General features: G+C 40.3%; 1 protein-coding gene across 1 annotated transcript in view; it reads right to left on the bottom strand.

Moving 5' to 3' along the window:
• MDN1 (midasin AAA ATPase 1) overlaps window positions 1–17880 on the bottom strand; it is a 155148-nt gene that overhangs the window by 56116 nt on the left and 81152 nt on the right. The window contains exons 41-55 of the mRNA XM_082855910.1: window positions 17542–17631; window positions 17183–17446; window positions 16772–17033; window positions 13210–13369; window positions 11791–11907; window positions 10647–10855; window positions 9492–9640; window positions 8931–9142; window positions 8327–8547; window positions 7375–7488; window positions 5564–5696; window positions 4441–4556; window positions 3545–3678; window positions 425–582; window positions 83–203 (exon numbers count right to left, since the gene is read on the bottom strand). Coding sequence (XP_082712036.1) covers window positions 83–203; window positions 425–582; window positions 3545–3678; window positions 4441–4556; window positions 5564–5696; window positions 7375–7488; window positions 8327–8547; window positions 8931–9142; window positions 9492–9640; window positions 10647–10855; window positions 11791–11907; window positions 13210–13369; window positions 16772–17033; window positions 17183–17446; window positions 17542–17631 — 2460 coding nt within the window. The remainder of the gene's footprint in view (window positions 1–82; window positions 204–424; window positions 583–3544; window positions 3679–4440; window positions 4557–5563; window positions 5697–7374; window positions 7489–8326; window positions 8548–8930; window positions 9143–9491; window positions 9641–10646; window positions 10856–11790; window positions 11908–13209; window positions 13370–16771; window positions 17034–17182; window positions 17447–17541; window positions 17632–17880) is intronic.

Below are 17880 nucleotides of genomic sequence, written 5' to 3'. Positions count from 1 at the left end.
AGTTGAATGGCAGTCCCCACGTTCCAGGAGAGCTGCCAAAGAGGTCAAATCTTTGTGTTTCCTGCATGCTTCCAAGTCGTACCTTAAAAGGAAACGGTCGTCCCAGAAACTTCTGTAACTTCTTTATACCCGTGAATCCACCAGTTGGGCTCCCCAAGCAATTCTGAATATGTTCTGAGACGGTCTGAACCTCTTTGTAATATCTTTAACAAAGGAGATAAAGGGCAGAAGGGAAGTAAGGAAAGGGGGAAATGCTGGATGGTAAGAACATCACTCACATTTTGTATTTGATTTACATTCACCAACAGGCCAAGGGAACAAACCAAAGTAAAGCCAAGAAGAAGCACATTTCAATTCCTAACCCTCCTCCCTTTAATGTCAATACTGTAGATACTGACGTTGTTACTCTAAATACGACTCTTACTTGTTTTCGTGGTTCATCAGGAGTTGCGGGATCTGACGAATCAAATGTTTTAAAACCCAGTGCCAGTGAAGGGCAAGCAAGGCCAGGCCTGGTGCATCCACTTTTACTGTATCGGCCACGGTCCAGAACCGGTCCCGCCACCGCACAGAACCCAAGATCTAAAAACAAAGTAAACCAAAACTGCTCACAAACATCTCCCAGTAAAGGACACGGAACACTGACTTCAATCATTAATCAATACTCAACATACACACGTTAAAGATCTAGCATCCGACTGGAGTATTTTTAGGGATTATTAAGGCAGTCAGAGGAAGCAAAGCTCTTTCCTCCTATTATTTGAAGTTCAGTTATCAGAGAAAGTGGAATTACTGGGTCATGTGGTAAGTGTACACGCAATGTTGTAAGAAACCACCAACCTGCTTGACAAAGCAGCTGCACTATTTTGTATCCCATCCAGCAGTGTAGGTGGGTTTCAGTTTGTTCCACTTCCTTGCCAATACTTGCTGCTGCTGACCGTTTTAATTTTAGCCATTCTGGTGGGTGGCACCGCACTGTGGTTTTAATTTACATTTCCTTGATAACTAATGATGTTGCAATTTTTCCAAGTTCTCATTGGGCATTCATTTATCTTCCAAGAAGCATCTATTCAAATTCTCTTGTTCATTTTAAAAAATTGGGTTGTCTTATTATTTGTCTATAAAATTTACATGTGATTTATCAACAGTGTCTCCCAGTGTTTTCCTTTTCTTAAAGCTATCTATTAAGTTCTTTATTTTGACAAAATTGAATTCATCAATTTTTTTCTTTTATGAAGAATGCCCTGAAATCTTTGCCTAGCCTCAAGCTGTGAAGATTTTCTCCTATGTTTTCTTTTAGAGGTTCATAATTTTAGCTTTTATACATAGGTCTATGATCCATTTTGAGGTAACTTTTCTATATGATGTAAGGTAGCAGGTAAAGGCTCATTTTTATTTTATTATATGGATATCTAGTTTTTCCATTACCATTTGCTGAATGAACTGCTTTCTCCATTAAATTACCTTTGCATATTTGCCCCCCCGCCCCAAAACTTCACTGACCATATAAGAGGGTCTATTTCCGAAGTCTCTTTTTTGTTTCACTGGTCTATATGTCTATCCTTATGACAATAACTACTGTTTTCATTAATGTAGCTTCTTAATGCAAATCAGGTATTGTGAGTCTCCAACTTAGCTGTCCTTCTAATTATGTACTTTTACAGTAGTCTCAAGATTAGTGATTCCTTTTAGGTTTTATGATGTCAGAGCTGTTTTCATAATAATGTCACGTTATTTGCCTTTTTCACTATGTTGACATTTGCACTGATGGTACCAAAAACAGGGCCGGGGGTGGAGGGGACAAACTGTGATTGGGTGTCTGGCAAACACTGTGTGGAAAATGAATGAAGTCAACCTGTCAGTTCAAGAAAAACAGGAGAGTATTTGTTGCTGATGATAGAATTCGAACCTTCAAGTAAAACCTAGAACTTTGAAAAACTAAGAGCTTGACAACTTCCCAATACTTACAGATTTTTTCATGAGGTAACTTTTTGTGGTAATTTTTCATGAGTGTGACTTTTTAAATTTATCTATATTGAAAAATGTAACGTGTCAACACTTGGAAGATCTGATAACTCACTGAACAATACTTTCCAAATTACCAGTGCATGAGAACATACATGCAAGGCTAAAAGTCCATCCAAAATGCAAGCCAGGCCAACGGATTTTAACACATGACAAGATCAGTGATACTTTTTCAGACTCCACATTACAAGTAACCTTTACAAAACTAACACTTGTCAACCTGTGGTATAGAATCAAAGAATATCACAGTTATGTGAAATGTTGTTAAATACTCCTCCCTTTCCAATCTCTTAGCCACATGAAATAGAGGCCAGTTTTTCTTCACAAACTTCAATCCATACAACATACTGTAAGAGACCGAATGCAGAAGCAGGTGTGAGAATCCGGGTTTCTTCTGTTAAGCCAGACATTAAAGAGACTCGCAGAAATGTAAAACAGTTCCACTCCTCTTAATTTTTCTTTTGGAAAATAGTTGTTTTTCATTAAAAATGTTATTCATATTACCACGAAATGAATTTGTTACTGTGTTTCTTAAACATATTAATAAATATTTTTTACATTTCTCAGATTTATTTCCTAAAAGTAAATATTGATACACGTAAACACATAAACAAAAGTTCTTTGAGGGTTTTGGTAACTTTTATGACCATGGGGGGGTGGGCCTTGAGACTAAAAAGTTTAAGATCTACAATTCTAGTTTAACCAGAATTACTCGAATAATCTGGATTCAAGCCCAATTTAGTCCATATGTGACAATCATGTCTAAGAAGGATTAGTGAATTAAAATATAACTGTTAAGATTCTGATGTTTATCAACAGGTGAGTGGATGAATAAGATGTAGTACATACATGCAGTGGACTATTACTCGGCAATAAGAAGGAATGAATTTTTGAGACACAAAACAATATGGATGCATCTCAAAATAATGATTTTTTTAAATATATTTTTTTCATTTTTATATTTCTATTTTTTTGGCTGCACCACACGGCATATGGGATCTTAGTTCCCTGACCAGGGATCGAACCGAACCTGTGCCCCCTACATTGGAAGTGTGGAGTCTTAACCACTGGACCACCAGGGAAGTCCTCAAAATGATTTTAAGGGAAAGTAGCCAGATAAAAAAGAACAATATAAAATACTAGAAAACACAACTGAGCACCAGTAACAGAAAGCAGATCAGTGGATACCTGGTTGGAGGTGGGGGGGCAGGAAAAAAGAAGAGAAAACAAAGAACAAGAGGAAAAGGTCTGAGGGTGATGGATAGGTTCACTGTCAGGACTGTGGTAATGGTAGCACGGGTGGACACATGTCAAACATACAAAACTGTACACTTTATATGCGACTTACTATATGTCAGTTATAACACCATAAAGCTTTAAAATATGTGTATCTATTTAAATTCTTAAGAACTTCTCAAATAATATTGTACATGTAACAACACTGAAGTTATTCTTGCCCCTAAGAATCTTTGTGCCAAGAAATATGTTGCTTAAGATAAAAACAGGTACATCTCCTTACCTCATTAACACTGGCATCAGACACCATCCCCTGGGAGGACTGTATCCAGAGCAGGATTAGCGCATCACAAAGTTCAAAAAAAGCAGCAAGATTGACCACGATTTCATGGGGCAGGCTGTGATAGCTCTCTGGATCTTATAGAGTTGGTATAAACAAAATAAGAATATTTGATCAGATTTAAATCTCTGGACATTTTCAAAATCAACAGTAATCTACAACTTAATGTTATTCTCAGTACAAGGGTCAATTTGAAACGTGAAAATTGAAAGCAAACCTTTGTCTATTATTAAGTTAGCAAGTTAGTCGTGCATATCTAGAGACGTTCATAACGTCTTAATTTAAAAAAAGCATTTGTTTAAATACAATTTCTAAGTGTGTATATGACTGGATGGATAGATAACACAGACAGATCTGAGAAGATACAAACAAATATACTATTAACAGTAGCTGCTGTGAGAGGAGACTTTTTCCATTTTTATGCTTCTATATAGTTTGAATATTTTCCAAGAAATACCGTTATCTTTTCAATTTAAAAAAAAAAGGAGGAAGGAAGAAAGAACCTATAAGCAAATGCTTATGAGCTCACACTTTTGAGCCAACAGAACAAGTTTCAAGTTCTGGCTCTGCTACTTGCTAGAGATGTGACCTTGAGCATCTCTGTGCCTCCCTTTCCTCTCTCATGAGGCTTATCTCATGGTTGCTATAAAAAGTAAATGAGATCAAGGACACGTAAAAAAGCACTTAGTCAAAACTACTGAATAAGGGAAGATGTTCAAACTCGAGCTAGCAAATCAAAAGGAATCAGTACCATGGCATCAGCTGCTAAATCCCTCTCACCTTCAGCAACATTATGCAGTCAGAGGCATAAATGAAGAAAGTAAAGGTAATGTCCTTACCTTTATGGAATTCAAAGGACATTCTCAAAACACTATTTCTTAACTTTCTGCCACCAACAGAAACCAAATTTGCTTCCGTAAAAATCCGTTTTTCCCGATCAAGATATATGATTGTCCTGAAATGAGATTCCATAATATAACGAATAGTTATTGGTTAATAATACTTATTACAGCCTCTACCGGCTGAATCCTGAGAACCCTTGGAACATCAGTCTCCTTCAACCTGCCATTCCCCTCGTGCCTCTGCAAATTCTGGACTAGAGAGACGGCAGCAAGAGGGATGACAACTGAGCTGGGGGGGGAGGAAGACAGAGGGCTAGGTAGACCACCCAGTCCCTCTGTGTTGCTCTGCCATGACATGACAAACTATGCTGTGAACTCTTAAAACTGGCCATCTCACAATTAACCTGCAGTGCTGGAAGTTACCTGGGGAGGAGGAGGGGGGACAAGGGGGCCTCAGAGGTGCTACTACTACATTATCACATGAGTGAGCTCACTTTGTGAAAAGTCACCCAAACGATATATAATCATCATTACTGTACTTTTCTGTAATGCACGTTATACCTCAATTACAAAATTATTTTTTAAATCTATTACACTAATGGCCAATTAAAAAATATTACCGGTCATTACATTAAAGGTGAGGAAAGACCAACTTATATAACAGTTATGTAAATTTATACTATAGGTCACTATGTACGTACATCTCCAACACTGGATGGGGCAGATAGATGGCTGAGGAAAGGACATGTGAAAATGCAAGGAGCTGCTGGGAATCACACAGAAAACAGCAGAAACACAACTATCCTATGATAAAAGATTAACCATAAAACAAATTCCACCACTAATGCGTCACTAGTGTATTTATTAAAGTACCCTATTCAATTATTAAGAACCTGTCACATTCCCAGGCACCTGGACATCACGGTCAGAATGATTTTGCTGCACATGGAGCGTGAAGGAGAGGTGGTGACAAAGCAATCATGTCTGACACCCACCACTTCTCAGGTTCAGAAAATTAAACACACATAAGACTGTCAAGTATAGCTTAGGAAAGGTATTATCTGTGAAGCCATAGTGTACAACAAGGCAAAGAGCACCCAGAACAGTAGACTTCACCTACTTGTTTGCAACAGACTCTAAAAGGACAAAGAGCTGCTCAGGCTGGTCCATTTGTGGGTCAAAGTCCATCGAATTTCTAATGATGTCCAAAGCCTGCATATTCCATCGGGGATCCAGAGGGATCACATATTCATCTGGTTTAAAAAACAAAAGGTAGAATTTTGGAGTTAAACTCCTTGCCTGGCAAATTTCAGTTGAGAATTTTCATTGTTTTACTTTGATCCCACTGAGTCCTGCCGGGGAAGAGAGGGACCAAGGAAATGGTTTCAGTCCATGGTGGTAGAAAGGTAGGGTTCAACAGCTTTTACGCTATTTCCTTTCTAAAGGCAAAATTTCTTCTAGCCCTGAAAATTCATTCCACCGTAGGATAGAAAAGTAACCTCTGCTACAGCATAAACATTCCAACAAATGTATTCATTTGCTCAGCTCCCACTTCTGGTTGGGAAAGAATCCATGGGCTTAATTACCCAATCTTTCGCCATTAACCATAAAAAAACGAACTTACATGGCAGAAAATGAATGAACACATCTCATTATTTGCTTTCAGTAAGAAAAACAACTCAAGATTATTTCCCTTAAAAACCATTTCTTTATAATCACAGGATGTGCTGCTGCTACCTCTTGCTCCTTTGGCTCAAGCTCAGTATCTCTTCTCTAAAGCAGCAGCGATCAGACTCTGACCCGCTCCAGAGGTTGAGAGCCCAGCGGAAGAGGTAAGACCAAAACGATGGGAACATTAATTTGATGGTGGCTGAGCTGGATGGGTCAGTGGAGCACTTCAAGTTTTAAAGGCATCCACCATAGAGTAGTCTAACAAATGCCTATTGTGAATAGCAAGGTACACATGGGGGCCCATATCCCAAAGTCCAGCAAGACTACACAATCCAGAGCTACACAGCTGAAAGGGAAAAAGGAAGACGAGCTAATGAGTGCCAACAGAGGGCAAGCCATGTCTGCTACAAAGGGAACCTACCACTCTACTCTAGAACTGTGTTCCCAAAGACCAAAATTCCTTCATAATTGGAAAGCCATAATTAGGTCCAGCCGCAAACTGACTACTACAGAAGTTTTCTCTATTGTTTGATTTCTGCTCAACCATTTAGCCCGTTACCTTTAGTGTACATAAGGTAATTTTAAGTATACATAAGATTATAATTATGTAAACATAAGGTTTAGCACAAAAGCATCGTGCATATTTTTTTCTAAACCAAATGGGTAACAGTATGTTTTGATCAACATCAAATAAAGATTGAGAAATTCTGAATACCTCATTTGATTAGATGGCTCAGACGGCTACTCCTTTTATCATTATGATTTTGTTTTGTAACTTTGTATTTAAGGCTTTATAACTTCATCATTAAGGTTTTCTATTTTCTGAAGAAACTGATCCTGTACTGTTTCCCCTTCATCTCAAAATAGATCACAGTTTCTGTTAACAGTACTAGTATATCACAGAAAGTCATAAGTGAAAGGGACCCCAGAAGAATGAATTTAATTCCCATATTTTTCAAACAAAGTCAGCAGTGTGAATGATGGGCCCCAAATCAACAAGCCAGTTTGTGGCCAAGTTGGAACTGGAGCCCAGTCTTCCAACTCCTGTGTTCTTCCCACTACATTGTGTGCCATCATCCTTTCAGAAACTGAAGAATGCATAATTTCAAAAAAAGTAGCAGAATTTGCATCTGGATACCCTGAGTCTTCTTTAGAAAAAAAACTGTTATAAGTGGGAGCTGTAACAGATCTTTTTCCCATGAACTCAATGGACAAGTTTCCCAGAGTGCTGAGAGCTAGAAATCAAGTCAGGTGCAGTACCTGTTACATTTGGTTGTAATATTTTGATGACATTACTGACCCCAGATGAGAGAGAATTTGAGTAAAAATTCCTAAGAGATGCAGCACTGGCTTCCAAATGAATCTGTACTGACTCTGTGGAGGAAGGAGAAGCAAATGTTAGCATCTAAAGCAGTGCCGTCCATTTGAACTTTCTGTTCTACAGCTGCTGTCACAGTAGCCATGTCACATGTCACATTTTAGTGGCTACCTCTGGCTAGCAGCTATCACATAGGACACCGCAGATACAAATATTTATACAATTTTTCTCTACACGTTTAGACATCACATGTACCACACAATAATATACACATACGCTGGCTTATCTACAAGTTCTCGTGCAGCAGAGACTCATGTAAACTCAATTACTTTAGTCAACAAGTTCTACCAACAAATTCCATGTCCTGTACTTTACAATCTGTACAATGTTCTTAACTGTTGCTTTTCCCTCTCTTGGAATAAAAAAAGTACAAAGAAATCAAGCACGACCACTTAGAGCATTGGAACGAAAATAAGATTAGAATCTTATGTACTTTTATGGGAAGTAAATTTAACAAAAGCAACCCTTTCCCAGATAGGACGCGTGTGCAGCAGAGTAAGTACAGCAAAAAAAGCAGGATGTTCAAAAACTTAAAAGTAACATAATATAGTACATTTTCCTTCTGGATTTGATAGAAAGCTGGATGGATCCTGAAATGCTAAGGATTACGTGGAGAAAAAAAAATTTATCTCAGGGAACATCTAAGGGCAGATGTGTTCCTTAATATTTTAACAGCTATATAAGCAGTAATGCTAAGTCATAAACGTCCTGCTAGGAGCTTCCCCAGATGTAATTTTAACAGTGTAGTTGGAGAGTAAAACAACTGCTGAGTTACTAAAGCCGGGTAAGTGTACTTAAATTCCCTCATTACACAAATGAAGTTTCTCTACTCACCAAGCCCCTGTGGCACATTCTTGGCTAAATGATAAAGCCATTTAACTCTGAGCATCCAGTCTTGATTGGTTGCTCTTTCTATGAGCAATTTAACAGCCACAGCCAGAGCATCTGGTTCATCGATCCAGTAAGTATCCATTTCAACTGAATTGAATTTTAAGCTCTCCGGGTGGGAGGACTGCATAATTTTCTTTAAGTCTGGCAAAGTAAGAGGCTGAATCCTGAAATTCATTGCAATAGGCTAAGTTAGTACTAGGGTTAAATTTTCATATTTCAAAGAACCAAGACAATAACTTTACAATGAATGTATCAAAGAGGTTAACAGGGAAAACATGAGTCCCTCCAAAGGGGGACAATTAAAACATGTACCTATAATAAATAATAAATAGGGAGCAGTATCACAACAAACAATGGAACTGTGTGGAAAATGGCCACATAACATTCTGGTCAAATATGTTGGGTCATGACCATTACCATCAAAAAAAGAGAGAGGGAGAAAGAAAGAGAGAGAGGGAGGAAGGAAGGAAAGAAGGAAGAAAGGAAGGGAGGGAGGGAGGAGAAGTCAAGATGCCAAAGAGATACAGACACTCAAGGCTCCACTAACCTTGCCCAGTTGCTCGTTTTCATGCTCAGCCTGTTGAGACAATATACTAAGATCTGTCCATCGCCTCGGACTTTAGAGAGATGAGAATCTTCCGTAGCAGAGAGAGCCGAGGGCAGAGAATCTGGCCACAGCCCCATGGCAATAATGGAGTTGCCCCAGGTTTCATGTGCTTGCAGAGAACAAACGTGTTTCTCCAGTAAAGCCTGCACAAGCTGGTAGGAGATAAAAACACATGGTGTACAGGCACCGAGACACAGGTGCTCTTACCAAAAACTAGCAGGGCAACAGTAGTTTTCTAGACCCCTTGTGATCCTCTCACAACACTCAGACACATTCCTCAATATACTACATTCAAGCTAAATTTCACTTTTTCCGCTGAGAGGCAAGTTTCAAGGAATATTTACATTTACGCTATTTTCCAGAAAAGTGCCTGGATACCAGATCTCTGTTAGAGCATTACTGCAGATGGCTCTTAGGTCATTAAAGTTGCCACCAATAAAGTTTCCTCCTATTACCTGTAATGTTATAACGTAGAAAGCTGTGTGAAACACTTCACAGTACCTTCTGGTTTGCTGGTGAAGCCTGGGAGCGGACATATGCGTTCCAGCATGCTTCAGAAAAGGCTCTGTCTAAGCTCAGCCCTCGCTGTAGGTATTGCACAATGAGTAAGGCTGTGTGAATGAGTGTTGACAACGAGGACGCTGGAGAACCTAAAAAGAAGAAATAGTGCCATCCATGAGCAATAGATTCTGAAAAATCTCCAGTGCAAATGGACAAATTTCACTTTCACATCAAACTTCCACTCAAATCCACCCAGATATTTATTTGAGAAAGCCTTCCAAGTGGACTATAGGGGGCTCACTAGCACACAATGAACTTGTGGGAACATTCACATTCCTTGCCTCCTATTCCGCCCTCCTCCCCTCCTTCTGTCAGCAGTACCTTTTGGGGAAGTGACTAGATGACTCATTTACTAATGTGATAAAGCCTGGCCACACAGACCCTTGGATCTAAAGCCGACACACACTGAAGGGGGCAAAATGAGCATGGTGCCAAAAAGAACCATGGGCTTTGAAATCCAAAAGATCTGCTTTCAAATCCCAGCTGTCATTATTAACTGTTTGGATTTGACAAGTTAATCTACCTCTCTGAGCCTTATCTGTAAAATGGAAATATACCTTGCAGAACTACTGTGAGGACTAAATAAGCAGCCAACATTGCACCTAACACAGAGTAGTTACTTAATAAGTAACATTTCATTATTTTCATTATTGTTATTATTACTGCTCTTTCTTGTATATTTGGACATTTAGAAGAAGTAACACCTATCTGTTTTAAACAATTCAAAGCTCCCTCTTTATTCAACCTTCAAGAGATTCAATGATGACCGTGAAGATTTGCAGGACAAACTTCATCAATCTCAGTGCGAAAAGCAGTACAGGTATTCCTCTGAGTGTGGGTCTCTGACTGCATGCATCAGAATTCCCCAGGAAGCTTCTTTAACATGCTGATTCCTGTGCCTCGCTCACACCTGCTGAACCCAATCTCTTGGGGAAGAAGGGTACCAAGCGCATCTACATTATTAACAGGCTTTCCTGGTAATTTCTATTTCCATGTACACTAAATGTAAGAACTCCTGAACTAGCAGTCAAATAGAATAACATGAATTTCCAGAGGAAGAAAACCCTGCAGAGGCCTAGAAGTCAAGCACCTTACCTACAACAGCACTTCGGGTCTCTGAGTGCAAAGCCAGAAGGATGTCACACACACTGCCCCCCACCAACCCAAGGCTGTGCAGTAGGACTTTCAGATCCAGGTCATCTGGGATGCTCCCATCCCCTTCTCCTGAAATGTAGATTTCAAGTCCACGATTCCTCATAGCTCGGGATATTTCTCCATGCACAGGATCCATTGAGAGAAAAAGTCTAGTAGTATAGCAATTCAAAGGAAAAAAAATCAAAATCTCAGTGCAACTGACAGTGCAGCTCAGCAACAATTGGTGAGGGCAAATCATATGTGGCTCATCTTCAGGGAGCTCATCTAAGGTAACACTGCTAATTCAACGTACAGATGCTGTTTACATCTGCATTCTATCCTCTAGTTCCAAAATGCATCAATACAGCAAATCAGTTTCTCTAAACCTATTTTCCTAAGGAACTAAGTATTGTATATCCAGTGCACCTTTAGTACTGAGGACTGTAAAATTCTTACTTTCAGATATTCCCCACATCAGGCAGTGCTAATTCATCAATTATTCTAACTCACCTACAGAGAAAAGAAAAAGGAGCAGTGTCTCCAGAAACACTTAGCTTCGTAACATTCGATGTCCATCAACTTCTGCATCTAGCTGTCTGACAGCTCACACTTACCTCCAAAGCTAAACAGCTGATTGCAGCTAACCCTCCCCACCCCAAATCTGCTCCTTTGCCAGTCTCCCCTTTCTCAATGAATGGCACCCCTTTACCCAATTACTCAAGCCAAAACCTTAGATGCCATCTTTGCTTCCTCCTTTTCTTAACCCACAAGCCCATGAGCAAGTCCCACTGATCTGACAGCCCTAGTCTAAGCTATCGTCTCTCACCTGAACTGCAAAAGGCTTGTAACTGGTCTCCCTGATTCCAGCCTTCACCACCAACCCAAGGCAGGGACTTCAACTTTCTTATTTACTGCTGTGCCCCCCAAAGCACACCAGCACCTGGCAAATGGCAGAGCCTCAGTAAATATTTGTTAAATCAATGAATGTATGAACATGCTCATGACTGAGTGTACAAATACGATCCGTAAGGTGGCCCTAATGAATGGTCACCTCTGACATCAAGGCTGTCAGATTCTGAGGCACAAACTTAAGAGGCATAAATACCTGAAATTGGGATTTGGTGTTATGGTGGGAGTGGATCCATCGATGATTCCTCTCTCACTAACAGTGAGGACACCTCCAGGTTCCAGCAAAGCATTCAAACGATCCAGCACCGACGGGCTGCAATAGAGAGAATCCAAATGGGGGACAGGCTGCCGTGCCACACTGACTGCTGCCCTGGCTCAGGCCTCTCACTGCGCCTGACCCATGTCTTCCCTTCAGCACAGATCACGTCTCCGTACAGAACTGTGATTCTTCCAAGATCTCTTTTCCTATCAATGCCCGTTTTCACTCCCCAAGGCACACAGGCCAGTGATTCATACACAGTAAATATACAAAATGTTTGTTGAATAAATCAAGGAAAATGATAGAAAGTTCCCTGAACTAATAAAACTGTCTTCTCTTTCCTCTTCCCTCTCCCCTACTTCCCAATATTATCAAATTCATTTAAAGGTAACTGGATTGTAATTTGAAACATTCTGAAAATGCTCCAGGTAGAAAAGCCCATCACCTGACCTGTATTATGCTCACTGTACAGGCAGAATAGTCTTACACTTGCCCTTTTCCTTACTTTAGAATCAAGTGGTATACACTGAATGCACATTCACTAAATGTCTGCCCTGTGTCAGACCCTCCATTTCAAAAATCTGTACTTAAGAATGACCCTAACAGGGAATTCCCTGGCAGTCCAGTGGTTAGGACTCAGCGTTTTCACTGCCGTGGGCTGGGGTTCAATCCCTGGTCAGGAAACTAAAATACCACAAACTGCGTGGCACGGCAAAAAAAAAAAAAAAAAAAAAGAAAGAAAAGAAAAAAAACCCTAACAAAAGGAAGCTTTCTGATATTAAATACAAAGGTGTGACTCAAAGGATGTTAGTTGGCGAAGTAATCCAATTTTGTTAGCCTTCGGTTCAGCTCAAAACTATCTGCTAGAACTAAAATATCGTAGCTAATAACCAACTACCATTGTTCACCACTGGGAGAAGTCTATAGAATATAGCTGAGGATGTGTTTCTAGCTAAGAAAACAGTGGATTAAAAATGCCAGAGCTGGAATTCCCTGGTGGCGTAGTGGTTGAGAATTCACCTGCCAATGCAGGGGACACGGATTCAAGCCCTGGTCCAGGAAGATCCCACATGTCGCGGAGCAACTAAGCCCGTGCGCCACAACTACTGAGCCTGAGCTCTAGAGCCTGCAAGCCACAACTACTGAGCCCGTGTTCCACAACAAGAGAAGCCACCGCAATGAGAAGCCCGCGCACCACAACAACTGCGCACACCAACGAAGAGGGAGGGAGGGAGGGAGGGAGGGAAGGAGGGAGGGAGGAAAAACAAAACCAGAGCTTCCACCTGGGTTTCTACTTTGACAAGCATATCTCAAATTTCAATCAGACCCACTCATGATTGAATAGAAGGTCCTTACTTGCAGAAGTTAACATTGTCCATCAAAAGCCAATCTCCAGACTTCAGGGCCCGAACCAACATGCTGTCAACCCATTCGAACGTGCCACAGCTTCGGCCACTGGCTGACTGCATAAGCTTCACACCAAAGCTTCGGAACTCTTCCACGAGTTTGGCAAACTCTGAAACGTCACAGCCACAGTATTTAATTTCAAACCAGGGCAATCAAAAACAAACAAATAGGGCTTCCCTGGTGGAGCAGTGGTTGAGAGTCCGCCTGCCGATGCAGGGGATATGGATTCGTGCCCCGGTCCGGGAAGATCCCACATGCCGCGGAGCGGCTGGGCCCGTGAGCGATGGCCGCTGAGCCTGCGCTCCGCAACGGGAGAGGCCACAGCAGTGAGAGGCCTGCGTACCGCAAACAACAACAACAAACAAACAAACAAATAAAACAAAAAGCTAAGAGTTTATTAAAAGAAGCCTGGAAACTTCTGGCCCAGTTCTTTAAAGTTTCATAATAGGGTAAACAAAAAGATTTTCGTTTTTGTTTGAACAAAACAAGTAAGAAAATTAGGTTTGGGGATAGAAAATACTTAATGGCTTTCTGAATGAATGGCTAGAAAAGTTGACTCAAGGGTGATGGAGAAGGGAAATTATCTTTATGTGTTTTAATTTTTCAAATGTGGAAGGATAATGTCTTCCACCTATTACTGCATTTATACTATAGTAAAGTGCTGTTAAGTCGGCACAATGCAATCAGTGTCATTAAACAGGGCATCCTTTGTAATGACCATATCATATACAGTAACAACCGGTATTTATTTGCTTCATAGTTTAGATAGTCCTTTCCCAGAATTTTTTCAATTGATCTTTCTTATTAGAAATTGTTTCCTTATATAAGACAGATAACCAACAAGGACCTACTGTATAGCATAGGGAACTCTACTCAATATTCTGTGATAACCTATATGAGAAAAGAATCTAAAAAACAATGAATATATGTACATATATAACTGAATCATTTTGCTGTACAACTGAAACACCACATTGTAAATCAACTATACTCCTATAAAATAAATTAATTTTTTTAAAAAAGAAAGAGAAGAAATTGTTTCCTGACCCTTTTTCATATCATAAGGTAATACATGTTGGATTTCTGCTTCTAGCCATGAAGGAACAGTAAGGTTGAGACTTAACCTCCCAGTGTTTAGCGATTAGAAAACTGGTAAAATACATGAAACAACTGCTTTCCGATGTTGGAAAACAGCACAGGACTGTGACACCTGAGGGAAGGAGGTCCTATAATGGCCAGCTTTCTGCCTGGAAGCAACTTCTAGACTGCAAAGTGGGGAGGGGAAACTCAAACAGATCCCAAGGCCTCAATGACCTGAGGTCACAGACTTGAATTCAGGGAGGCTAGAGCAACTAGAATGAGGGGCAGGGTGCTCAAAAGGCAAGAGTTACTCAGAGGGATGGCTCCAGAAATCCAGATGAGGGCTCCTGGAGTCTTTGGCTCAATAATAATCTACATGTGCATGTGAAGGCTGAAACTCCACAAGCATGAGCAAAAACTTCCAAGGAAAGGACAGTTATCGGGGAGCTGTGAGCTGAACAATTCTCAGAGTTCACACGGGGCTGAACAACACTCCAGTTCCCACCAGTCAAAGCGAAGAGACTCCACAGAACACACAGGACCTTCAGTGGAGATGCCATAGGGCCATGCCTCAAGAGTGGGGCTAATTTAACCCTACAGTAAAGGTTACTCCGGACTTGACCTTTAACAGCTTAAGTGCAAGCTTGAAAAGATAAAAATCATCCATAAGCAACTCAACTGCCTTATTCCCCCCAAAGAAAACCTCAAAAAAACAAAATGCAGCACTTAGCAACTTAAATTCAAAATGCCCAGAATCTAATAAAAAATCCTAGATATATTTTCTTGCTTTAAGTCCCTAAGGGCTGCATTCTGATGTTATAATAGAGCTATTATATATATGCTCAATATGTACAAAGATTTAAGATAAAATATGAAACTAGAATAGATTTTAAAAGTCATACATGTTCATCATAGGGACATTAAAAGATATAAAGTTAAGAAGAAAAGACATTTTTAACCAAAAGTAAAATAGTAGCAGACAAACTGTTTTAGACCCAGCCTCTTTCACTCTGTCAATATCCCTAAGAAATGAATTACTCAATATGAAAGTCAATCCTAAATAAAAAGCAGTATTGGGATTTCCCTGGCAGTCCAGTGGTTAAGAATCTGTCTTCCAATGCGAGGGACGTGGGTTCAACCCATGGTCGGGGAACTAAGATCCCACATGCTGCAGGGTAACTAGGCCCGTGCACCGCAGCTACCAAGCCAGAGCGCTCTAGAGCCCGTACCACAACGAAAGATCCCACATGCCACAACTAAGACCTGATGCAGCAAAATAAATATATAAATTTAAAAAAAAGCTCAGTATTGAGAATGGGCTGTGAGAACTTCCCTAGATATTTACATTTTAACAGACTTATGAAAGAAATCCATACACACCAGATTCCAGGCTTTGAAGTCAGAGAGGACTGGAGCCCAAACCTAGTCTAACCACTTGGTAGCAAGAAGGCATTGGGCAGGTTATTTTACCTCTGTGAGCATCCATTTCCTCATGTATAAAATGGGGTTCATTTTTCCTTGTAATATGGTGTTGTTGTGAGGGTTAAAAGTAAACATATTTAACATACTGTCCACCACTCAGTAGGAATTCAAACCTCAATGGTGAGTTTTACAATACCTATCTTTTAAAAATATATAAAGTGATGTACGACTTCATTAACATATCTAATAATTAATTTGAATGAATGAGTAAAGAATTTCAAATTCAAATGGTGAGCTTGAATTGGAAAATGACAGATCAAAACAACATTGAAATCACTGTCTTAACTAAGAAAGTAAACTATCTGACCCACAGCTATGGATACAATGTTGACACAGTGGGAAGAGGGGAGTCTCATTTCTTCACCCCTAAGGAATCAACTATTCCCAAGGAATAACTGAGGAATAAACAGTTAAGAGCAGGTTTTGGAAAGGAAGACAACCTTAGTGACAGGCCTTAACCTTTAATCAATTCTCCCCTAAAGGCATGCTCATTACCATCCAAAAAGCTGCACTACAAGATGAGAGTTGTATATTTCCAGGTTAACTGAGGAATTTCCTCCACCTTCTATACAAAATAGATTCCTAGCTACCAATTTAGACTTCTGTTCTTCAGTTTGAAATACTCGATTTCTTGAGAAGTTATTAACAGGTTTAAAAAACAGGCCAACAAAAAATAAAACCAAATTTACACACAAGTCACTGTGGTTGATTACACACAGAATAAATCAAACTCAGTAACCAATTTCTTTCCTGCTTTCTGTTTAGGATCACCAATTCTAAATACTTTACATCAGCTTCATTTTATTTCATAGGACAAAGATTTCCAAATTTTGATTGTTAATAATCATTAAATTCATTTTAAAAATTATGGGCATTGCATTTACAAATATATTACCCGTGGGTGGACACTAATGGTAAGTGTCTGATACACACACCCAAACACACATACCTGCCTTGGAGTATGAGTTGATTTTATTATTGAGTCTCTGCATAAGCAGTAACACTGCTTCCAGCTTGCTGACAATCTCCATCGTGACACCTTTACCACCTTCTCCAAGACACTTGGGTTTATACGTCAGAAGGAAATGACTCCAGGCTCGCAGCACTACTTCTGCATCGTCAGCACTGACGAGGAGGCTGTCTCTTACCAGGGTCCTGACAGTGCCCTCCACCTTCTCAAGGAGCTGCCTCCACGGCCGGATGAGATCAACCTGCAATTTCCAGAGCACGTGAACCCAGCACAGCCCATGGCCAGGATCAAAGAACACTGCTACTGTAGCTACCACCAACACAGAAGACCACCAGCCAGACCACATGGTTTATTGTGTTCTGCCTGAAAATGCAGAGGCAGATCAGTTACCTGCTCAAATCCACCCAGAAGCTCTGAAGTGTCCATTGCACTGTTCATGGCCATGATCTTTAAAGTGTGACCAGTAAGGTGTGCCAGGAGCTGAACCAAGCTGGTCTTGCCCACTGAGGCTGGCCCCACAAGGATGACCATCCAGCTCATTTGTACACACTTCATAACTGACTCCAGAGACTGTAAAGACTGGTGCAGGAGCAACAGGGGCCGGCGAGTCGGGAGAGGAACGTAGCTGCCACGGGAAAGCACTGAGTAGCCCAGCTGAAAAAGACATGCCGGTGAGTTTTCACAAATGTGCCTGCGAGTGGGAGCAGAAGCCACAGAAAACTGAAAGAGGATTATCCTCCTCTCCTCACCTGAACATCACAGGGAGTGATGTGAAACAGTCTGGTTCCCAGGTACGGGTTAGAATTTGAATTAAACACATCCTTGAATACAGCAATGACCTAAAGGAAGATGATGATACAATCAAAACACAAATCACTCCACCAAATTCTGAGCCAAACCTTCTAGAATGAATACTAGTAAACATGAACACAATAGGAGAATGACAATATTCTGAGTCCTTATCTTTTTGAATTTTCTTATAAAAAGGATAGATTGCATTTAATTCTTCAGAATGAAAGTAAACTGAAGCTTAAGAGTAATCACATAATCTCAAATTATTTTGAGATTCCAGTGAGAATATACCATAA

The sequence above is a fragment of the Leucopleurus acutus genome (genome assembly GCF_964270905.1).
Source record: "Leucopleurus acutus genome assembly, chromosome: 15".
Classification (NCBI taxonomy): domain Eukaryota; kingdom Metazoa; phylum Chordata; class Mammalia; order Artiodactyla; family Delphinidae; genus Leucopleurus; species Leucopleurus acutus.
The sequence above is the reverse complement of the archived record's forward strand: the minus strand, read 5'-3'. Positions and strand labels throughout refer to the sequence as shown.